Source organism: Rhinopithecus bieti, unplaced genomic scaffold (assembly GCF_001698545.2).
Source record: "Rhinopithecus bieti isolate Rb0 unplaced genomic scaffold, ASM169854v2 scaffold_24392, whole genome shotgun sequence".
Lineage (NCBI taxonomy): Eukaryota > Metazoa > Chordata > Mammalia > Primates > Cercopithecidae > Rhinopithecus > Rhinopithecus bieti.
This window is the reverse complement of record NW_016812542.1, coordinates 4,287,141-4,311,120: the sequence shown is the minus strand read 5'-3', so window position 1 is coordinate 4,311,120 and position 23,980 is coordinate 4,287,141. Positions and strand designations below refer to the sequence as shown.

Below are 23,980 nucleotides of genomic sequence, written 5' to 3'. Positions count from 1 at the left end.
TGCCGCCACCTCGCCCGGCTAGTTTTTTTTTTTGTATTTTTTAGTAGAGACGGAGTTTCACCGTGTTAGCCAGGATGGTCTCGATCTCCTGACCTCGTGATCCGCCCGTCTCGGCCTCCCAAAGTGCTGGGATTACAGGCTTGAGCCACCGCGCCCGGCCCCCTCTCCTTAAACTTCTTTTCCGGAGACTCTAGAATCTTTCTTTTTGGTGGAAAACAATAAAAGATTTGGCACTCCACATGGAATGCGGCAGGAGACTGCAGGGGGTGAACTCCCCCGGTCCCTTCCAGCCCCGGGCCCTGCTGCCTGCCCTGCCCAGCACACCAGCCCTGTAAGGCATCTGCTGTCCCAGGGGACCTTTGACAGGCCCTCCAGCCCATGGTCAGCTCTTCCCTGCCCTCCCTTGTAAAGATAGATGAGACTGGCAGCTGTAGTGCCTGGTACCAGGAAGTCCCCAGGTGGCTGGAGGGAGTGGGGCCAGAGTCCCAGCTCTTGCTGGGACAGCTTTGTGGGAAATGCAGGGGAATGTTTGGGGGCTCTGAGACATGGTGGAGGCGGGTCAGGGGGACTGATGCAGGATGCTGACGGAGAGGTGGTAAGGAGTTTGTGCATGAGAGTGGGACTGGGAGATGTCACATATTTCCCTGGGGCTTTCGTGATAAATATAACTTTGGTCAAGGAGAAACCAGCAGTAGGCCACAGCCTAGGCCAAGGTAAAAATGCCGCCTTCTAATGAGCTCCAGATCCACACAAACTGCACCTTTTAATGTCCTAGGGAACTTTAGCCAAGGCCTAGAAAAAGTCTCCTAGAAGCAGAGTTGGGAGATGCCACAGATCCAACCCTCAGCCTGGAGCTCGTAGAGGCATTCCGGATGCCTCCAGATCAAAAGACCGCATAGGTATCACCAGGCCACCTTGAGGGGACGTAGCAAGGGTGGCATCAAACCATCTGAATTGGCATCACCTCAGTCTTGCTTTGGGAAAGGAACAAATGCTTCTGAATTCACGGCAGTGGTATCACCTGTGAGGGGTGTGGTCATCGCCAGTCAGTCCTGCCCTCTTTGGCTCTGCCCTCTCCTAGGCGAGTGGCTGGAAAGTGACCTCTGCAAGCACAGGCAGACCCATATCTTCCAACCTCCTGTTGGAGCTGTTCTCACCAGAGTCTGTCTGCAGACTTCCTCCCTTGCAGCCACGTGGGGCCAAATGACTCTGCAGAGAGGGAGATGCCCTCCCCTCGGGTGATGGGTCACAGGAAGGAAAGAGGTGACCTCAGTGGGGAGCAGCGTGGGCTAGCAAAGCATCCATGGGCTGTGGTTGCCGAATGCAGCACACAGAGGCTCTGGCCCTTGTCCTCAGTAAGTTCTCATTTTAAACTTTCTGGATAGACAAATAATCCTATTCCTCTTATCTTTTGCCAATGGAAGTGGTGAAATGTTCTCTCCTCTGTTTAATCAGATAAGACTTCTAGAGCAAGCAGCATCAGAAGGGCTAAGGTAAGGGAGAAAATGCTGTGCTTTGCCCATCTGAACCTATCAAGGGCATTAAACTTGGATCCTAACGCACGTGGCAGACACAGAGCAACATCATGTCGCCATAAGGCCTGGAGGAGATGGGGGCAAAGAACCGTTTCTTACCTCTGAGCCTGATCACTAGGTACCTCAATGAGTCACAGGTCAGTACAGGCTTTCAGAGGTCATCCTTTCCATTCCCCTGCCTCCATCCAGGACTCCCAAACCACCTCGTGGGATTCCCCTAACCCTAATGCTTTTCGCAAAGGGAAAAAATAACTGTTGCTACCTAGTTTTCTCATCAAGAGGCCTGTGGACCTTTACTGCATGGAAGTTGTTTGTTATATCTAACCTAAACTACTCCTGCTATAAGAGATAGACAGTTGAGTAAGGTCTAGAGACAGAAACACAGGCAAAAATAACCTCTAGAGGTCACCAGGAGGCACCATCAATTCTAGAAGCAAGAAGAAGTTGTTCTAGCCTCCCTTTCAGATTAGCATGAAGGAAGCAGCTCTGCTATGTGCCGGCTCCGAGGAGCTCAGTTCAACAGAAATCCCAGCCCTGGGAGGACTCTGGGCTCCTTCTCCTTTTAAGGCAACGTCTGAGTGCTCAGGGCTACACAAGCTGCAACCAGCCCCAGCCCCTCTCATTCCTGGCTATTTGGAGGAAACTGATGATTAATCAACCCTTTCCCTCCCACCCCCAGCCTGTTTTTCATTAGGTTTTTTTTTAAAGTGTTGGCACACCTCAAGAACAGACACTTGGCGGATCCTTGCCAACTAGAACCCCAGTGTAGGGGAGGGAACTATGAGGGAGTGGAGAATAGTCCTGGATTAGGACAAAGGGGAGAAGTCAGGATGTGGGGTGTCAGGGAAGAAGGTTAAATTGAGGCTGAGCGTGGTGGCTCACTACTATAATCCCAGCACTTTGGGAGGCTGAGGCGGGCAGATCACGTGAGGTCAGGAGTTCAGGACCAGCCTGACTAACATGGAGAAACCCCATCTCTACTAAAAATACAAAATTAGCTGGGCATGGTGGCGCATGCCTGTAATCCCAGCTACTCAGGAGGCTGAGGCAGCAGAATCACTTGAACCCGGGAGGTGGAGGTTGCAATGAGCCAAGATTGCACCATTGCACTCCAGCCTGGGCAACAAGAGTGAAACTCCGTCTCAAAGAAAAAAAAGAATAAAAAATAAGGAAAGAAAGAAGGTTAAATTGAGTCCTGGCTAGGGGCGAAAGGGAAGGGTCTGAATGGGAGTCCTAGCTCTGAAGGGGGCTGTGTGAAAAGAGGAGACTGGTGGGTGAGGCTCTGTGGGCAGCTGGGCACTTGGGCACCCCAGGGATGCTGGGTGGGCAGAGAGGAGCTGCTTTGGCCCCTGATGGGGAAGGTCAGAGATGGTTACATTGACTTGGTGGCTGTTAGTGAGACAGTCAGGTCTGAAACCCAGCTTTTCCTGAACTTGCTAGGTGAAGTTAGTTAAGTCATGATCTCTCTGGATCCCCAATTTCTCTCTGAGTGAAGCCTACAAGCGGGGTGGGAACTCTGGAAAGGGAAGTTATGCAGTGCACAGTGGGCTCTGAGAACTTCCAAAGTGTGCACATTTTGGGAAGGGAAGGAAGAGGGGAGGGCAGGAGTCTCTGCCTTAGGGCCTGATCTCTAGACCATGGGCCTAGAGAAGCCGGTGCCTCCAGCTCTCACCTCCAAGCTCCCAAAGTGGACAGAATCAGTGATGAAACTGCTCTCAACTTGACTAGCTCAGGGAATAGGAGACAGAATTCCCTGATCAAACTATGGGCAGATCATTATAAGAGCTTCCTAAAAGGGCTGATCCATTGAGTTTCCTTGTTTCCACTTTCAAATCAAGGTTCCTTTCAAATCAAGTTTCAGTAAGGTCACCATCACTTCTGCTCTGGGGTGGAATCCAGTTGATCTTAGGGTCAAACCCAGTTCCCTGGGGGCCTGAGTGAGTGTGAGGGGGAGCTCTCTGCCCTTTGCTTCATCACCACAGCCCCAGTGGGGCCTCCAGCGCAGCTGGACCTTGGGGCCTGCAGGGCAGGAGGCTAGAACGGATACATTCCAAGGCCCTGTCTCACTAGGCGCTGTGCCCCTTGGCTGCTTATTGTGATTCTAGCAGAGAAGCCAAGGACTCTCGCTGCTAAAAAAACCTAGGGGCTGGTCCCCAGTGGCATGTGTTTGTGGTGCAGGTACAACCCATTTCCATAGGACTCACTTTTCTTTCCATTCCCTCAGCGAAGAGTGGAGGTTGAAGAAATGCAACATGGGCCAGAGAGTGCTATAGAAAGCTGCTTTCCTTTCTTCCCTGCCCTCTCCCCACACCCCAACCTGGCACTCTTGAAAGAAAACTTTTTAAATATTCAAACCGTAGTCTCTTCCTCTTGAAAAACCTTTAGGGGAGGACATTACACCCTCCCTTTAAGTCCCAGTTGCTCTGGGGTCTCCATCACAGTTGGACAGTTAAGTCTAATGTCTACTCTATGTCTAATGTCTAACCCTGCCACTTCCTCTGCTTCTCTTATGAAGATGAGAAGCAAGTGCTCTCAAAACAGGGCTCAGGCTCGGTGCACCCTTATGGAGGAAGAAACAGGGATCCATGGAGGTGTGGGTGGCTTATGCTGTGTATAAAACTCAAGCCCCCGGCCAGGCGCGGTGGCTCACGCCTATAATCCCAGCACTTTGGGAGGCCGAGGTGGGCGAATCACGAGGTCAGGAGTTAAGAGACCAGCCTGACCAACATGGTGAAACCCTGTCTCTACTAAAAATACAAAAATTAGCTGGGCATGGTAGCGCGCGCCTGTAATCCCAGCTACTCAGGAGGCTGAGGCAGGAGAATCACTTGAACCTGGGAGGCAGAGGTTGCCATGAGCCAAGATCACGCCATCACACTCCAGCCTGGGTGACAGAGCAAAACTCTGTCTCAAAAAAAAAAAAAAACCTCAAGCCCCCATCGCAGCTCAACTGACTAGGGTCCCATGGCCTCTCTCACAAACTTCTCAGTGTCTCGGGGGTCAAAATTGAGTCATAGAATCCAAGATCCAGAATCTGGCAGAGTCTTCCAGAGATCAGCTGACCCGATGAATTCCAGGGCTCTCCACAGAGAGGTGCTTGTCCTTAGCTAAGTTTTTTTTTTTTTTTTTTTTTTTGAGACGGGTCTGGCTCTGTCGCCCAGGCTGGAGTGCAGTGGCCGCATCTCAGCCATCTGAAGGGGGATTTTCTCCCGCCTCAGCCTCCCGAGTAGCTTGTGTCTATATAGGTTGTTTGTTTTTTCCGCTCACCTTCGCCCGGCTAGTTTTTTGTATTTGTTAAGACGGGGTTTCACCGTGTAGTGTTGTGGTCTTGTTCTGTTTTGTGATCGGCCTGTCTCGGCTCCCTCCCAAAGTGCTGGGATTACAGGCTTGGGCCACCGCGCCCGGCCTTAGCTAAGTTTTACTAAAATAAGGACAATACTGTGAATTTTAAAACACACATATTTGTTGTTAAGGTATATTCTTTACTCTGTTATGCCTACCTTCTTTAAAATTAGCTCCTTCTTATTTTGATGAGATGATGATGGTAGATAGAATTTTAAAATACCGGACAGGCATGGCGGTTCCCACCTGTAATCTCAGCACTTTGGGAGGCTGAGGTGGGAGGACTGCTTGAGGATAGGATTTTGAATCCAGCCTGGGCAACATAACGAGACCCCCATCTCTAAGAAAAAAAAAAAAATTTACAAATATCTTTAATTGGTAAAATAAAATGTTAGCATATGTTGATCCCTCCAGCTTTTTTTTTTTCCTTTGGAAACGTATTGGCTTACAAAATTCCTGTATTTCAGAACTACTGACCTACTCCTTAAAAACAGGGGCCAGGGCCGGGCGCGGCGGCTCAAGTCTGTAATCCCAGCACTTTGGGAGGCCGAGACGGGCAGATCACAAGGTCAGGAGATCGAGACCACCCTGGCTAATACGGTGAAACCCCGTCTCTACTAAAGAATACAAAAAACTAGCCGGGCGACGAGGCGGGCGCCTGTAGTCCCAGCTACTTGGGAGGCGGAGGCAGGAGAATGGCGTAAACCCGGGAGGCGGAGCTTGCAGTGAGCTGAGATCCGGCCACCGCACTCCAGCCTGGGCGACAGAGCCAGACTCCGTCTCAAAAAAAAAACAAAAAAAAAAACCGGGGGCCAGGACTAAAGTGAGGGGATGTGAGGCACTCATCTTGGGCATAGAATACAAGTGGATGCCAAAAACTCAGTAAGCAAGATAACTGATGTTTTCATGTGTGTGTGTGTGTGTGTATACACACACACACACACACACATATATATATATATATTTTTTTGAGACACAGTTTTGCTCTTGTTGCTTAGGCTAGAGTGCAATGGCGCAGTCTTGGCTCATCGCAACCTCCACCTCCCAGGTTCAAGTGATTCTGCTGCTTCAGCCTCCCGAGTAGCTGGGATTATAGGCATGCACACCATGCCTGGCTAATTTTGTATTTTAGTAGAGACGAGTTTCTCCATGTTGGCCAGGCTGGTCCCAAACTCCCAAACTCCTGACCTTAGGTGATCTGCCTGCCTCGGCCTCCCATAGTGTTAGGATTACAGGCATGAGCCACCATGCCCGGCCTTCATGTATATTTTTAAAAATAAAACTAATGCAAAAAGTCCACAATAAACAGCAATGCAAAATTTTAAAGACAGAATCAGTGTTAGTATTTCACCTTTTGCCTCAGGTTCCAATGTGCTTGGCAGGGCACTGCTTAGAAGCAGTTCTTCTAAATCACCCATGACAGGAAAGGGCAATTCTGGGTCTGAGAATACGCCATAAAAGGAACTGCCACAACATTTGCAGGTGTTTGGTTGTCTCACGACCCTGAGGCCTTGAGTCTGATGTCATTCCATTTCTGCAGCTTAAACCTGAGTCCCTCTTGCTGCCCTCAATGGAGACATCCACCCCACTCTCCCAAACAACACAACTGTCCTTCAGAGGCTCAAGGGCAGTTACGTAAGCGCTCCCCCACACATCCCCATACTCATTCCTCTCCCTCTGTAGCCAGCTTTTCATGTTTATTTTTCTTTTCTGAACTCTTAGGAAAGCAAGCAAGTGGAGACCAAGACAGATGCCAAGAATGGAGAGGAAAGGGGCAGAGATGCCAGCAAAAAAGCCCTGGGCCCCAGACGGGACTCAGATCTGGGGAAGGAGCCAAAGAGGGGTGGTTTAAAGAAAAGCTTCTCTAGAGACAGAGATGAAGCTGATGGCAAGAGTGGCGAGAAGCCCAAGGAGGAGAAGATCATCCGGGGCATTGACAAGGGCCGGGTCAGGGCTGCAGTGGATAAGAAGGAGGCAGGGAAAGATGGGAGAGCAGAGGAGAGGGCAGTGGCCACCAAGAAGGAAGAGGAGAAGAAAGGGAGTGACAGGAACACAGGCTTGAGCAGGGACAAGGATAAAAAGAGAGAGGAGATGAAGGAGGTGGCCAAGAAAGAGGATGATGAGAAGGTAAAAGGGGAGCGTAGGAACACAGACACCAGAAAAGAGAGTGAGAAGATGAAAAGAGCAGGTGGGAACACAGACATGAAAAAAGAGGATGAGAAGGTAAAAAGAGGAACTGGGAACACAGACACCAAAAAGGAGAATGAAAAAGTCAAGAAGGATGAACCCTTACATGAAAAGGAAGCCAAGGAAGACAGCAAGACTAAAACACCCGAGACACAGATGCCCAGTGGCCCCACCAAGCCCTCTGAAGGACCGGCCAAGGCGGAGGAGGAGGCAGCTCCCAGCATATTTGATGAGCCTCTGGAGAGAGTGAAGAACAATGACCCTGAGATGACTGAGGTGAATGTCAACAACTCAGACTGCATCACAAATGAGATCTTGGTCCGGTTTACTGAGGCTCTGGAGTTCAACACTGTGGTTAAGGTGTTTGCCTTGGCCAACACGCGAGCCGATGACCACGTGGCCTTTGCCATTGCCATCATGCTCAAGGCCAACAAGACCATCACCAGCCTCAACCTGGACTCCAACCACATCACAGGCAAAGGCATCCTGGCCATCTTCCGGGCCCTCCTCCAGAACAACACACTGACCGAGCTCCGCTTCCACAACCAGCGACACATCTGTGGAGGCAAGACGGAGATGGAGATCGCCAAGCTGCTGAAGGAGAATACTACCCTGCTCAAGCTGGGCTACCATTTTGAGCTGGCCGGGCCCCGCATGACCGTCACCAATCTGCTCAGCCGCAACATGGACAAGCAGAGACAAAAGCGGCTGCAGGAGCAAAGGCAGGCACAGGAAGCCAAGGGAGACAAGAAGGATCTGCTGGAGGTACCCAAGGCCGGGGCTCTGGCCAAGGGCTCCCCGAAACCTTCACCTCAACCATCTCCAAAGCCCTCTCCAAAGAACTCACCCAAAAAAGGGGGTGCTCCAGCTGCCCCACCTCCCCCTCCCCCTCCCTTAGCTCCACCCCTTATCATGGAAAACCTGAAGAATTCACTCTCACCAGCTACCCAGAGGAAGATGGGAGACAAAGTCCTCCCTGCCCAGGAGAAGAACTCCCGTGACCAGCTACTGGCCGCCATCCGCTCCAGCAACCTCAAGCAGCTCAAGAAGTTAAGTAGTTGTTGGCGTGAACCAACAGGGCGGGGCTGGTTAGGGCCTGGAGGAGAGGGCGGGACTGCAAAAGGGAAGGCATGCAGAGGAGCTCATGTCGGCTGCAGATGATATAGACTCCCAGGGCCCATAGGGAACTTCAGGTCATCTCATGCATCGTCCTGCCTGCAGGCAGGTCACACCTGTACATCCCCTAGAGCTGAGACTCTACCCTTCCTTTAAGGAGCTTCCTTTAGCCCCTCACTCCATACTTCTCTTTCATCCTGCAGTGAAGCCTGTTTCTCCTTAAAATGGAGAAATGGCCTCTGCAGAGTAGTTTTGCCTCGGGTCCTTCCTTTAAGTCTTCTCCATTTCCCCAAACAAAAATGATCCATGTTTTACTTAGCCTCTTCTCAGGACAAGCCAAGTCCTACAGGTCAGTCCATCCGAAAGGTCTCTGGGAGACTCACCTCTCAGGACAGTCTACCTTTGCCTAGCCAGTGCTATGGACACAGGAGCCATCCCTGGACACCCCGCTTCTCCAAGCTCTGCCTCCCCTGGAAGTCCAGCCTGGGTGACGAAGTCCATGATCGTTTGTCCATTTGGCTGGATACCCAACCCCCACAACATCATCTGGGACAAGATATCATGAGATAAAGGACAATCTCCATTGTAATTCCAGTGGTCACTCGATGACATCCAATTTTTACAGACAAGGAAAAATACTCCCTCAGTGTCAACACCTCATTCACATTCCACAGACATAACATATTGCAGTGTCTCCTGTGTCCTTCCAGTAGGTAGGGAGGTGAGGTGGCCGAGCTCCCTTCTCTAACCTGTCTCTACTTTGCCCCTACAGGTTGAAGTGCCCAAACTGCTTCAGTAGGACCAGGCTACCAGGCACCATCTGCCAATGCCATGACTGCTCAGGCCTCACCTCCCAGGGCTACACAGACCCTGCCCACCCCGTCCCTGGCTGACCTGCTGTGGATGTCCCTATTCTGCCATGGGACAGTCAAGGCCTGGGTCACGCTCAAGGAAGGATGCCTTATCTCTTCTCGCTTTCCTTTTCTTGTCTCTGAGGCTCTCCAAATTTTGCTTTAATACCTGGAGCTCAGGTTTCCGGACAAGAAGAGTCCTTTCAGCACATCGCTGAGAAGATGGCACTGTCCAGGGCCCATGTAGCGGGCAAGCTGCAAAAGACCTGTGATCCAGGAAAGATGTCCCACAGGGACCACACCCACCCCAGCCCCACTGCCCTCTAGGGCCAGGATTCAGGCCTCTGAGGAGCCCACGGGGCAAAGCTGCTGGGCCAGTGGCACTCTGTGTGGGACAACGGCAGAAAGATGGAGAGGCATGGGGGCACAAAGGGGAGTGTGGGGAGGGGCTGAGGACACCCCAAAGTCCAGGCTAAGCAGAGGATGTGGCAGGGGCAGTGGCCTGGATGGACAGTGCCTGGTGGGAGGAGACTCCAGACAGAAGGAGTGGGACAGACAGCAGCTGGACTTGAAGGTTTGATGCCAAAGTAGACATTTTCCTCACATCCACCTGCTGCTGTATAAATAGCTGTGTATCTGTTTTTCCATAAGATTTTGATAATATATACAAACCTTTAGCTGTGAATGGCTGTGCCCCACCTGTTGTCCTGAACTGTGAGTCCTGATCCTAACCCTGGGCTCTCTGGAGGACTCTAGAAGCTCAGGTTCCCTGCCACGCTATTTGAGTTGGCCATGAAATAAATTCACATCCTCAGAAAGTGCATCATGGAGGAAAATCTGAACTCTGAGCAGAGGACTCTCCACTGACTTGGTTGTCCAGGTCTAGAAGGCCAGGCCTCTACTAGGTCTGCTCCTGAACCAGTCCTACTGCCTGGAGTCAGTAGCCAGAGCTGTTCTCAGGGGTGCTGGGGCACAGTGGAGCACAGGGCGCTGGGATGGCTATATTAGGCATGTTTAGGGATGCTCATTCCATGACTCTGCCTAACCACAGGCTCAGGGCCAGGTCCTCACAGCAGTCACAGGCCCAGGAAGGCAGCAGGCAGAGAAGTGGAGTGACTATTTGGAGAATAGCACCCATACCTGTGTGCCCTAGGGCTCAGAAGGGCCTCATCTTCCCCAGCCCTCCCCATCTACTCACCAATTCCGCTTCCTGCCCCAACTGCAGGAATGCTGACAATGCTGGCATGCCCACCATCATGTGTAGATGAAAGGCATCTTTCTGAATTTCATTCTCTTGAAGGTGCTGGCACCCCTTGGCACCGTGGAACTGCCACTTTGGGTCTGTGTCACTTGTAGGTTTCTCTGCCTCCAGGTTGCCTCTACAGCAGGAGGCACAGCAGTTTCACCATCGTTGAGGTGAGGGTGGGATACCCCAGCTAGGAAGCAAGATCACTGTGCTAGGTCTGCCCAAAACCAGAGGGCAGTCTAGTCCTGGGGTAAAGCCCTCAGATCCCAGGGCACACTCTTCCCCATTCCCTCCACCCACTTGCCTGTCACCCCAGTTACCTAAGCAATCACTGGGCCCAGAGGAGAAGAGACAGACACACACTGGCTCCTGGACCTAAAGGGTATGAGCTGGAGCTAAGGCCAGCTAGAGCTTCCACTGTCAGCCCCCACTGTCAGCCCCACTGCACCCCCTGGGCCTGCTGGGTGCTGGGCACTAGCTAGATGCTTTAGGCTGCTTCAGCTGATCCTTCAGCTCTGTGAGGTGGATTCCAGTATTCTATTTTGCAGATAGAGTTTGGCCCAGAGAGGTTAACTAATATATCCATGATCACACAGCTAATAAAAGGCAGAGCTCAGGTCTTTTTTGTTTGTTGGTTTTGTTTTGAGCCCAGGTCTTCAGGCCATAGAACTGCTTCTCATTAACAGCTCTCCTTCCTTCCCTCACTGAAATAAGGCTGTGACGGTGCTGCAGGAAAGCACTGGACGCTCACCTGAACCCAAACAACCTACCCCAAATCTTAAGGCTCCAACACCTTAAAAAGCTGTCACCTTAGGAAGCCCTTTCTACCAAACTTCAAACATGATTTAGCCAGAGAGAAAAACTACTCCCTACTGTCCTGAGCAACAAGTGAGCTGCCCCTCCTCGGTGCTCCTGCGGGATGCTGTTTCTGCCCTGGATGATGTAATCATTGCTCTGGTGCACTTGAACCTGGTGCGGAAGCGCAGCGCCACCTGGGGGTGGACCGCAACCCAGATTCTCCCGCTGCTCCAGGGACGCCCTGGAGCTGTGCTAGGGACCAGGGGAGGGAGGCAGTTCGAGGGAGGAGGAGGAAAAGATGGGTAGATAGCCTGGTGAGCTTCGGAAAAGGGGCCCAAACTCCAGAGGCTGTGTTTCTGCTGGGCCATGCACCCACTGCTGCCCACCTGCCCCACCAGCACTGGCAGTCACCCATCTATCCAGCTTCCTTTCCTAAAACTTAGGGGGGAAAATCCAGAAAGGCTCTATCCTTGTCTGGTGCCCGTACTGCACAGGGACAAAAAAACAGGTTCAAAGACAGCAAATGACTTGTCCAAGTTGATGAATCAGGATTTGAACCCAAGTCTCCTACCTTTGGGTTCATCTAGCAACCTGGATGAAGCCACGGTCTGACCTCCACAGTCTCTGCCTGCAGTCCCCACTGTCATATCATCCACTCTGCCCCCCCCCCACCCTCCATCACTTCCTGGGGAATCACTTTCCCTAGCTCCTACCCACAAAGAAGGGAGGCTTCACCTCTCAGCTCTCCTGGCCTGCAGGGCCCAGCTGTTGCACCCCAAGCTTCTTGCCTCCTGGCCCTATCCAGATGGGAAAAGTGTCTTTCCCTCCACCTTCCCTGGGCCACCCCAAGGGATGCCAGCACTGGGACCGAGGCCCTGGTGTTGGCAGTGGGTGGGATGGTAGGCACCAGCAGCTGCCAAGGCGCTGGCCTCACTTGTCCTCACAGAAGCTCAACCTGCAGGTGAGCAAGGGGCTCTAGGCCTGGGCACTGTAGCACACATATGACACTCTTTAAGAAACATGAGATCTGGATGTAGGTCACCCATGAGCTTCTGGACCACCAAGTCGGGAGTGCCATGCGCTGCCCCGTACTCTGCACCCTGCATGGCCAGGCTGGGGCCCCTGACTTATGAGTTTGGCCTGACTAGGGCCTGTGTTGCTGTGGTGCTAGGCTAGGCTGCTGGCCTAAGAGTGGCCACTAGAGTGTGGCCCCCCTCAGCGTCCTTCCCTCAGCACCTCCCACTCGTCCTGCCTATGCCTCTCCTACTACCTCTCCCTCCCTCTTTCCTCCAGTCCTCTAGGGCCCTTCCCTTACTTGCCCCTCCCTCCTTTACTTCTTGCCTTAGGTGCCGCCCTTCTGTTCACCTAGGGGGAAGGAGGGAGGCCCTTCTCCCCTCCCCCAAGGTGTCTCTCCTTTCTTGCCAACCTTTCCCCCACTGCCCACTGTATTTCCATGTATCCCTGCCCTAGCTCCTTCCCTGCACCTGACCCCTCCCATCCCCTGTGAGATCCGCTTCCCCTGAGCAGGCCCAGCCTGGCAAGATTCCTGCCCTAAGAATGCACTCCTCTTGCTTTTGTCTAAAAATGCTCCTCTTCACCTATGCCTTCCAGACCGCCTTTGCGGGATTCCCCATTCCCTCCCGGCCTGGCAGGACTCGACTGACGCCACTGTCAGCCCCACTGCACCCCCGGGCCTGCTGGGTGCTGGGCACTAGCTAGATGCTTTAGGCTGCTTCAGCTGATCCTTCAGCTCTGTGAGGTGGATTCCAGTATTCTATTTTGCAGATAGAGTTTGGCCCAGAGAGGTTAACTAATATATCCATGATCACACAGCTAATAAAAGGCAGAGCTCAGGTCTTTTTTGTTTGTTGGTTTTGTTTTGAGCCCAGGTCTTCAGGCCATAGAACTGCTTCTCATTAACAGCTCTCCTTCCTTCCCTCACTGAAATAAGGCTGTGACGGTGCTGCAGGAAAGCACTGGACGCTCACCTGAACCCAAACAACCTACCCCCAAATCTTAAGGCTCCAACACCTTAAAAAGCTGTCACCTTAGGAAGCCCTTTCTACCAAACTTCAAACATGATTTAGCCAGAGAGGTCCTGAGGTCCCCCAATCCTTGAGGGACACTGCCCCTCCCACCCTCACTCCTGCCTCCCCTTATGGGATCCCTGATTGGCTTTCAGGGGTGCTAGTTGAGGAACAAGGCGATCTGGAGGGGCAACTACAGCTTTGTACTCCCCTGGCCCCGCTGGGCTCCCCTTGTTTCCCAGATGATGAGTCAGATGAGGTGGGGTCAGAGGAGACTGCAGTGCTTTGGGAAGAGGTGCAGAGCTGATTGCCTCCATTTAAAGAACTCCAGGATACGTGAGAGACCTCTTCACGGCTCAGAGCACATGAAAGTCCTACTCTGTCACAGTTTTGCTCCTTTTCTTTGAATTCTCTTCAGTGTTTTGCGGAGTGAATTGACTGGAAATGGGGCAACCCCACTCTTCCAGTCTCAGTTATGGCTGGGGTAAACCTGCCTCCTATCCCAGACTACAAAGCATTTTTTCATTGACACCAGGTTGTTGATTCAAGGATAATTAATTCTGACTGGCATCACCTTGCATACATTTCACATCATTTCTCAGAGAAACTCAAAAACTTTAATATGTCGATCTCTTCCAGCTCCCAGCTTCAGGAGAGAGGAGACTGGACTCCAAACCCCAGAGGCCTTGGAGACCCTCTTTCCTGAATTGTGAAGCCAGGGACTCCAGGGCTCCAGCCCCCACCTCTTGTCCCCACCCTCAAAGAGAAAGTGGATTTGTACCTGTGGCCTCAGCCCTGTCTCTACCAGCATCAGCAGCCCCTCCCTGTCTGGGTCTAATCCAGGGGCAGACACACGGGCCCCATGGATATCTCACTGGGAAGGGGAAAGCTGTGACTGTAGGGGCAGGGCTCTGCCAGGGGAATTTCTGACCCTGGCCCCAAAACCCTGGCCCAGGAGCTCTTGCCTTCCAGGCTGCATGACAAGGGATAATCCTCAAGATTATGTGGGTGGCAGAAAGCCACCCCAGAAGTGCTGGGGGAAGGGTGCTGAGAGGGGCCACACTCTCTTGGCCACTCTTAGGCCAGCAGCCTAGCCTAGCACCACAGCAACACAGGCCCTAGTCAGGCCAAACTCAGAGGTCGGGGGCCCCAGCCTGGTCATGCAGGGTGCAGAGTAGGGAGCAGTACCCTGCATGGGGGCATGGTCAGCACAATGGCCCTACCCAGAACCCAGCTGGGCTGCAGGAGCCCAGAGGTCTGAGGGGGCAGGGCAGGAGAGCAGAGCCTGAGGCTGCTGTGGGGCTGGAGTACCTGTGCATGGGGAGAAAAGGAGGGCTGGGCTTAGAGGATACTTGGATAAGGGGCTTGGGGAGGGGAGGGGCTCCTCACTGGTGGGGCTTTGCCAAGCTGAGCTTACACTTTTCCCAGTTGAATTAAAAACAATAAAACTTCCTTCCCTGGATCTCTCACCAGACAAGTCCCGAGAGCACAAGGACCATGACCCCAGGGAACAAGGAGATGGAAGACAGCCAGGCAGCTCCAGAGGTGGGAGGCTCTTCTAGGCAGTATTTGTGGGAGGAGGGGGAGAAAAGGTCATATCCCCCACTGCGTGGCTCAGTGGGGGTCACAGACATGGGCCTGGGGACTGGGATCCAAGCAGCTGACAGAAGCACCTTGCACCAGGTTCTTGGGTCACCGAGTGTCTCTACCTGGCTCCTACTCCTAGGACCTCTAATCAGGAAGGAAAGGACAGGACTAACAGTTTAATGTACATAATATTTCACCCTCCTGACAGCCATGGGGTATTATCCCCATTCGATTTATTTATTTATTTATTTATTTATTTATTTATTTATTTAGAGACAGATCCTGGTTCTGTCGCCCAGGCTGGAGTACAGTGGCACAATTTCGGCTCACTGTAACCTCCGCCTCCTGGGTTCAAGTGATTCTTCTGCCTCAGCCTCCCGAGTAGCTAGGATTACAGGTGCCTGCCACAATGCTCGGCTAATTTTTTTTTTTTTTTTTTTTAATATTAGCAGAGACAAGGATTCACCCTATTGGCCAGGCTAGTCTTGAACTCCTGACCTCAGGTGATCTGCCCGCCTCGGCCTCTCAAAGTACTGAGATTACAGGCATGAGCTACAGTGCCTGTCCTATCCCCATTCTACAGATGAGGACACCGAGGCTTGGAAACCTTGGGAGACATGGCCAAGGTCAGAAAGTGGTGGGGCCCAGAATGAACCTAAGGGTACCTGAACGAGAACTACTTTTGTACAGTTAGCATTGCCTCAGCTGCTGTAGAGCTGTTGATCCCTAGGGAATATCTGTAGTGCAAACGAGCATCTCTTCAGAGCCGTGGCGAAATTCACCTCATTGTCTTTAGGAAGCAGCCCAGGAACAGTCTGTCTTGGTCTGCGTGTGGATGGGGGGAGGATGGTGCTGTGCTCCAGTGCTGGTGCTGGCCCTCCCCTACTTTTGGAATATGGAGTGGGCAACAGTCTGGGCCGAGCTGAAGGCAGTGTTCCTGGAAAGTGTGGATGGGTCCAATGATGCGACTGATATGAGTTACGTCTTTACAGCTTTAATCCAGCAGGCCACAGATCTGGCCAGTGGGGCAGCCAGAGAGGAGGGCTACTGCCAGCTGCTGATGGAACCTCCTCCCTGCCCCCACCCCAGCCCAGAGGGGACAAACAGTAGGGCCCCAGCCTTCCTGGCTGGGATCTTGGGAGCAGAGGGACTATTTGAAAACAGGCACTGTGACCCAGGCTGTCATCTCCCTCCCTTGCCCCCAGTAAAAATAGCCCATAATCCCAAGCCCTCCCCCCAACCCCTCATAGTTCTAGTTCAGCTCCTGTTCCACTTCCCTGGGGCTCTGTCCCCAGTAGGGCCCAGGGCTTGGCTTGGTCTGGGGCCTGGTGACTAGAGGACTCCTGCCCACCCCCAGGACCAGATGTAGGTACAGGATGAGGGCATCTCCCAAGGTTGGCATCACTGAAGGGGCAGCAGAGACATGGCTGGTTCCTCAGGCTCCCGGGTAAGAGGGCTGTGGTGGCATATAGGGAGGAGGAGCTGAAAGCCAAAGAGACAAGATGAGGATGAGTGGTGGCATAGGTGGACGAAAAGTAACCCCCCTACCCCCAGGGCGGACAGGACCCATAGAGAAGAGTGGGCCTGGAGGTTTCGGGCTAGAGGTGGAGAAAGTCTGGGAGAGGGAATCTGAGAATGAGAGAGGCACAAGGGAGGTCGCAGGGCAAGGGGTGGGGGAAGGCAGCAGCAAGGGGCCCCAGATTGCTTACTTACCTGCAGGGTTGTAGACTGGGGGCCCAGCTGGGTAGAGTGGATATTGGGGAGCAGGACCACTAGGTGGGTACATGAAGCCAGGTTGTGGGGGTGCAGGGCCAGCTTTGGGGTCCTGGGGGTATGGGTATACTGGCTGCACTGGGATGCCTGTCATTGGAATCTCCTGGCCTAGGTGGGGGAGAAGGATCAGCATTCAGAGACCCATCTGCTATGGGAAGCCTCCTCCTCCTGCCCAGGAAACCAAGGTAAGCACCCTGGTGCTGGCCTCTGGCAAGCTCCAGGCTGGCCATCTTTTCCTCCCACACCCTGCTTGGCAGATTTAAGCAGGGAGCTGTGCACGTGGCCCCAGCTGGTCAATCTGTGTTTAGCAAGTTTGCTCCCCTCAGCAGGTTTCAGAGACCTTATGAACCAGGGAGCACAGCCCAGGGAATATCTCACTTGGGCAAGGAGAGGACAGCTCAGGGCTGGTATCCTGTAATCCAGTAGAGCTGCCACTAAGGGGGTCTTCTCCTAGCCCACTGATCTCCCATATGGCACCACCGTCCCCATGTCCATCAGATTTGTGGCAATGTGCATCGCACAATGGCCACACTCAGGCACATATTCTGCCCCCGTCCACTGCAGTACACTCCAATTTATGTTCATCACTACAGACCTGATCCCAATGTACCATGTACTTACCAAGAGTCATGTGCACACATACACCCACTCACCCTCTATTGTTGACAGACTGCACTCCTGTATACATTTGAATCTTCATGTGTATGCACAGAAATGCATACACAGTCTGATGTTCCATACACCCCTGGGCACATTCTAATAGTCAGGTGTTTACAAGCATTTTTCTGGGTTTTCATGCTGGCAGGTGTGTATACAGAAGTACATACCACTACAGAATGTACCCAATCCATGAACTTTCCGCTGCCCATTATGGGACTTAGCCCAGCCCATATGAGGCTCATCTTGCCCAGTACTGGGTGTACCTTCAAATGGGCTCTGGAGCTGCTGGCGCCGGCGGTACAGGTAGCAACAGGAACAGAGGAAGCAGCAGATGGTGGTGGCAACCACAGCAACAAAGAGGATCACAGCTGAGGCGATGCCTGCTATGGTCTTGGGACTTTAGACAAAGAACAGGTCCTCTCACCTTCCAACACTCATAGGAGGGAGTCCTCATTATGCTGGCTCCAACTCCTGGCCAGCAGGGGGGCCACGGCATGCTGAGATTTGGGGTTCCTTGTGGGCTCTGCCCAGTCCCTGTGAAGGAGATCTTAGAGGACCTCCACTTCCCAGAAGGCTATGCTGCCTGGCTGGCTAGTGTGAAGCATACGGGTATTTGCAGTGCGCCCCCAACCATTGCTTTTATATCTACAACTTAAATGATTTGACATACAGCATAACACTGAAAGGAGCCTTATAAATAATCTAGAGCCATTTTTTTCCAAACCCCACTTCAATCAGAAGTCTCTGCATCTATTTTATATATGATATATTAAAAAAAAGTTTGACAACCACTAATTTGGCAAGCAATGACCCATAGAAGGCAAGTGTCTTCTCCAAGATCACACAGCTAGTAAGAAGTGGACCTGGGAATCAAACCCAAGTCTCCGGCCTTTGTGCCAGAGCTTCTTCCACAAAGCCACACTGTGTCCAGGTATTAACCCTGAACCCTCCCTCCCCACGACCTAGCAGGACCAAAGGGAGGGCTCCAGAAAGAACCTGGAAACCCCTGGCCCGGCCAAAGCCTATGAAGGTAACTAACATGCCTTTTCTGGAACTCCCAGGCACCAGCACCTAAGCACCTAGCTCTGCCGCCAAGCTGGAGTCCTGGTGACTCCATTCAGCTAAGAATGTGGAGGTCGAAATGGAGAGGAGGCAGGAGTCCGGGAGGGAGGAAGGGGAGGCCTCTGGAGAAAAGGATGGAGGAGGGGGTGAGGGTGGGGACGCAGGAACCCACCTGAAGGCCAGGCAGTGCTTCTGCTGCCTCTCGGTGATGAGCAAGGTCAGGTCCCTGCAGCAGTACCGATGGTAGCAGGTCCCGCAGCAGAAGGTGAAGAACTCGCAGTTAAACCCCGGATGCCAGGAGCCATTCCGGTCCAGGTACCACAGGCAGTCCTCGCCGGCCAGCACTGCGGGCAGGGGTTGGGGGTGCCCAGTGGCCACTAGGCCAGTTCATCCCCAGCCGCCCTCGGCCCGACTCCCCCGGCGGTCCCCAGCCTGCTGGCTCCCGAACACTGAGGGTTGCCCCTTGTCTCCAACCTGAGGGTCTCAGCTCCGGAGCCCCAGAGGCCTCTGCCTGAAGCTGACCCTGCACCCCGGGGTCAGCCTCCCACGGCCCAGCATCCTGGCGCTCCCTCTTCCCGCTTCTTGAGGATCCAGCAACACCCAAGGCTCCCGTGGCAGCCTTGGAGAAGCCCAGACCCCAAGCCCCTCGGATCGGCCCCTCCCCTTCCTCCGCCCCCATCCCACCGCATCCCACTCCTGCCGCATCACTCCCCATCCCCTTACCCAGGGGAGCCCCCAGCACCAACAGAGCGATTGCAGTGAGCGGCGCGGCCCGGCGGAGCCCCGCGGGTGGCATGGTGAGGGCTGGGCGCGGCCGGGGTCGGGCCTCCCAGAGAAGGGACCGCAGGACCAAGCCGGCTAGCTGGAGCTGCGGCGGGGCCCAGCCCGCGGCCAGGCTGGGGCTCCTCTTCCGCCTCCTCTGGGGGTGGGACTAAGCGCCCCGCCCGCGCTAATCCAGCCGGCGCGGCTCCGCGCAGCGCCCAGGAGTCCACCCACCAGCGACGCCCACCTAGCCTCTGGAGCTGGGTGCCCCTCACCCAGCAGAGCACTGCCCTGCTCCCCCTGTCCCCGGCTCCGCTGTGGTTCCTCCCGTCCGAGCCAACATGGGCACCGCGGGCAGTTGGGCACTGCGGCCAGGGAAGTCTGGCTGTGTCCTGGACCCGCCCCCGGCCTGGGCCCAATCAGTATGCTGGACTCCAGAAGCCCTGATCCTGGTGCCACCTCCGAATGCCCAGACACATGGGCCAACCCTGGAGGGGCAGGGCTGGACCTTCCCTTGTTGGGGACCTCCTCTGCCACGTCCAGCCTGGGACATCCTGTAGGGGGCTGAGAGGGAAAGAGGCTGGATGTCACCCCGCCCCCATTCCCAGAACACAAGCACTCATTGAGAGGCATTCAGAGTGGCTTTGTCCCCAGCGGTGCCCACAGGCCTGGACCCTGCCAGCTGCACTGGCTTCCTACGATGGACCCTTCCCCCTTCAAGTGGACAGAGCTGTCATGTACAAGCCCATGGCTTCATTAGCAGGGAAGGCAGGCTGCTGGGGCCACCTGGGGCCCATCCAGTTATACACTCTTCACAGAGCAAGCCTGTACTGCAATAGCCACCGGAGCATAGGGAGGGCAACAGTTAATTTCAGGTGGGCAACAGTTAATTCCAGGTGGAGACAGCGTTTTAGGGTGGGAGAGGTCAGTCTTCGCAGGTTTATACTGACTGCCAGTGACTATGCCCCATGGTACATGAGGTACCCTCCGAGGAACTGCAAATTAAGCCAGGGAGATCATCAAAAGCCTACCTTAATCCCCTGCCATGTACACCCTTTACACGCACTTCCAGGCTTCCACATCTACCTCATTGGAATCTTTCCACAACTGTATTAACTAAGCAAGGTTGGTCAGTGTTATCAATCCCATTTCACAGACAGAGAAACTAGGACTCATGGAGGTTAAAAAACTTGTTCAAGGTAATACAGCCAGTACATGGCAGAGGCATCAGGAAGACCCAAATCTAAATCAGGGTTGATCCCCAGCCACAACAGCAGACTGTGCAGACAGCGAGTATTTCTTGTGTTCTGGAGTGACAGAGTCAGGGCAGGTCCATGGAAGGCCCAGTAGAATCTTAGTAGGTTAGGGAAGAATAGCCGGAAGAGGAGCTATCCCATCCTGGGTCCCTGTGGGTACTGGCACACCTACCCAAGAGAGCTGGAATAGGAGAGGATAGGCTCCTGCCCCAGAAAGTTGCTGGTAGCCTGATGGGCAAGAGTATGTCCTCACACAGGACACAGTCATAAATGCAGCAGCAGGGACAAAGAGAGATGCCTCTGAATCCAGCACCACCTACTCAGTGTGCTCATTGCCATCCATCTCCTCTTTCCTACACTAAAAGCTCCATGACTGCAGGGACCACGTGGCTGTGTTCACTGTTGCCATCCGGCCCTAGCCATTGGTGTTGTCATTGTTGGCTGAATCATCCTCAGATGAAGGGGTGTTTTTCCTGCCCAGGGCCGACTCTCCCATGTGTACTCTTGACCCCTGCTGATCTGTCTCTTCATTATCCCATCTCTTTAGTGTCTTTAGCTTCTCCCACCTTACCAGCTTATTTTCCCTAGGAAAAGGAAATCTCAAGTCTTTCCTATTTAAAACAAACCAAACCAAACCACATCCTTCTTGAAACTCATGCCTCTCTAGCTACTTTCCTGCTTTTCTGCTTTTTTCTCTAACTAGCCCTCCTCAAAGCATATACCCCTAGATGACACTTCCAGCTTGCAGTGACACCTAGCACACGCCAACATCATCAGTGATTTCCTAATTGCAAAATTCTAAGAATGTATTTCAGTTCATGGGATGGGAGGTGACTAGGCTAGGACAGAGAGTGAAGAGAAGGGCCTGCGGGCCAACCAGAGGGGAGAACTGGCTGCACTGGGAGAACTTGCACTTCTTACCTTGACAAGGGATGCTGGAACTTGGAGATGGAGAGCTGAGGATAGCTTATGTCACCATAATGAACCTGAGTCCTGAAAAGAGTCCATAGGGTTGGCTGGGAGTGAGGAGGGGCTTGGGTGGGAGGACTGGGGGCCCTGGAAGAGGCTATCTAAATCTTCAGACCTGGAGGGGCTTCACTACACCTTCTCTCGGTAAAGGCAGGCAGGAATACCCTCACCAAGCTGGTCTCTTAATCCCCAGCAAGGGAAAGAAACACTTTCCTGGAAAAGAGGAGGCAGAGCAAGCTGTGATCAGATGAGACAAAACATAGGCTTTACCAGTAGGAGGTTCTCCTCAGGTTGTCTGGAATATGATGGTAATGATAACACCAGCAGCAAACATTGCCAGCGAGCTCATCCCATTGTATAGATGAGGAAACTGAAGTTGGAAGAACTTCAGTTCCCCCAGCTCACACTGCTGGGATTTGCAGCTGGACTTTCATGGCTTCAAAGCCCCAGCCCTTCAGCTTCACCACCTGCTTCTCTTTAAACAAGTCTAAAGGGCCGGGCGCGGTGGCTCACATCTGTAATCCCAACCCTTTGGGAGGCCGAGGCGGGTGGATCACCTGAGGTCGGGAGTTCGAGACCAGCCTGACCAACATGGAGAAACCCCCATCTCTACTAAAAATACAAAATTAGCCGGGCGTGGTGGCGCATGCCTGTAATCCTAGCTGCTTGGGAGACTGAGGCAGGAGAATCACTTGAACCCAGGAGGCTTGAACCTGGAAATGCGCCGCTGCATTCCAGCCTCGGCAACAAGAGTGAAACTCTGTCTCAAACAAAACAAAACAAAAAAACAAGTCTAGGCCGGGCGCGGTGGCTCAAGCCTGTAATCCCAGCACTTTGGGAGGCCGAGACAGGCGGATCACGAGGTCAGGAGATCGAGACCATCCTAGCTAACACGGTGAAACCCTGTCGCTACTAAAAAATACAAAAAACTAGCCGGGTGAGGGCGAGGTGGCGGGCGCCTATAGTCCCAGCTACTCGGGAGGCTGAGGCAGGAGAATGGTGTGAACCCGGGAGGCGGAGCTTGCAGTGAGCTGAGATCCGGTCACTGCACTCCAGCCTGGGTGACAGAGTGAGACTCCGTCTCAAAAAAAAAAAAAAAAAAAAGTCTAAAATGCTCAATGCTATGCCTGGCATAAAGAGCATGTACTCAGGGAAACTCTTGATGCCCAGCCCTTATCTCTAGCAGGCCTCTGCATGTGGTGAGAAGGTAGCCAGGGATATCTGGAGTGGGGAAGGGCAGGAGGAGGGGAAGGGCTGGGACCCTGCCTGTGACCCAGTTTTGGCTTGGCTAGGGGCTGTGGTAGGAGTGCTCTGTTGAGTCACCTCACTCCTGGACTGAATGACCAGCCCAGGGCTCCTCCCAACCCCTTCCATGCTCCTCTTTCTATCAGAGCAGACTGACACAGGCATTCCTGAGGCCTTCCTTACTTTCCCGGGCCATGAGCCCTGGAGGCTCTATCCCACCCTGATCCTGCCCTACCCCTGCTATCTGGCCGTGGAGGCTCCTGCCTCCACTTTTGTCTGGCCAGTGGTTTGAGTTGAGCCATTCCAAGATAAGGGAAACTCCATTCCTTTCCTAATTACTGCCTCTGATCAGTCAGTGTTCTCCCGGAATGCACTCTGTTACTCTGTCCTCTTTTCTTTTCCTCCCTGCTCAGCCTCTGGCAACCCAACTCCTGCAGACAGGTAATTATACATTTCCCCCCTCCATAGGACCCCAGAGTTCTTTCCTCTGATTTAATGTCAGACCCTTCCTGGAGTCTTGGACACACGATTTCTCCTTGCAGTCCACAGCTAGGGAGAGTAAGGCCTAGGAGAGCACCAGGACTTGGCCAAGGTCTCATGGCTTAGTTAGGGAACCAGGTCTTTTGGCTCCCTCTGCCCCAGAATAAACAAACATCTTTCTTAAATCAGAACGCTTTTCCTGGCGTCTAGCTTTAATCTTTCTTGCTGTAAATGAAAGACTGTCTCCTGTGTTTGTCCTCTTGGTGGGAGGGATTTGCAAGTGGAGGGTGGGTGAAGGACAGTGAGGATCAGCCTCACTGCTGCCAAGCTACTGGTAAGAAGGAGCACTCTTCCATGTAACAAAGTTGCACAAGTACCTTATAAATTTATATACACATGAAGCACTCTTCTCCAGAAGGATTTTTTACCAATGCCTTTGTAGGATTGCCTCTTCCAGAATGCCAGGCTTCTGCTTGTTTGTAGAGTGGCCAGGACAGCCTGGGCCTCAGGAAAGGAGGGGTAGCCAGGCTGGCTTGGATGGCAGCTGTGAGCAGTCCCCTACTCAGACACACTCTGGGTGGCTGTGGGAGCGGCAGCAGTCCCAGGCAGCCAAGGCGTGGCCTCAGGAGCCCAGCCTAGCCTGTGGGGCAGATGGCGAGGGCCAGGTTATCTTTAAATGGCACCTTACTCAGCCTGCCACTCAGCCAGCTGGGCAGGATGGGGGTAGACAAGTGTTATTCTGGGATCTGAGGGCAAGGGAGGAGGAAAGCTCTGTTTATAGCTCTCTCCTTTCTGTCCCTACTCTCTCTCCTGGGGAGGATTTGGGGCCATGGGCCTCAGCCCTCCAGCTGACCCTTTCCAACCCAAGGTTTCTGTTTTCAGCCTAGCTGTTAGCCATCTGCACAGATGGGAGTGTTGAATCTACAGAGGCACAGGGTTTCTCGGAAAGGCCAACTCTGTAAAGGCAGGTTTAGGTGGTGAGAACTGCATTAGACTTGGGATTGGACTAATAATAGGTAACATTAACACTTACTATGAGGCAGCACTACGAAGTGCTTTGTATTAGTATATTAACTTTATTTAA

General features: G+C 53.1%; 2 protein-coding genes across 2 annotated transcripts in view; one reads left to right on the top strand and one right to left on the bottom strand.

Moving 5' to 3' along the window:
• The window catches only part of LMOD1 (leiomodin 1), a 62,315-nt gene extending 51,420 nt beyond the window's left edge, over window positions 1-10,895 (top strand). Inside the window, exons 2-3 of the mRNA XM_017896479.1 lie at window positions 6,600-8,114; window positions 8,953-10,895. Coding sequence (XP_017751968.1) covers window positions 6,600-8,114; window positions 8,953-8,979 — 1,542 coding nt within the window. The 3' untranslated portion in view covers window positions 8,980-10,895. The remainder of the gene's footprint in view (window positions 1-6,599; window positions 8,115-8,952) is intronic.
• A 4,768-nt stretch (window positions 10,896-15,663) lies between these two features.
• On the bottom strand, window positions 15,664-19,459 carry SHISA4 (shisa family member 4). Its single transcript, XM_017896480.1, has 5 exons — window positions 18,908-19,459; window positions 18,357-18,528; window positions 17,386-17,519; window positions 16,403-16,570; window positions 15,664-16,171 (listed from the first exon to the last, which is right to left on the bottom strand). The coding sequence occupies exons 1-5, from the start codon at window positions 18,978-18,980 to the stop codon at window positions 16,125-16,127; spliced, it is 594 nt and encodes a 197-aa protein (XP_017751969.1). The 5' UTR covers window positions 18,981-19,459; the 3' UTR covers window positions 15,664-16,124.
• Window positions 19,460-23,980: the final 4,521 nt, after the last annotated feature.

Excerpts from the sequence above, each read along its gene's own strand:
- SHISA4 (XM_017896480.1), bottom strand. The coding sequence starts at position 18,980 with ATGCCACCCGCGGGGCTCCGCCGGGCCGCGCCGCTCACTGCAATCGCT. Across the intron at positions 18,529-18,907 it reads GGTGCTGGGGGCTCCCCTGG|TGCTGGCCGGCGAGGACTGC; the intron begins GTAAGGGGATGG and ends CCCTGCCCGCAG. Across the intron at positions 16,172-16,402 it reads CCCAGTCTACAACCCTGCAG|CTCCTCCTCCCTATATGCCA; the intron begins GTAAGTAAGCAA and ends TTTGGCTTTCAG.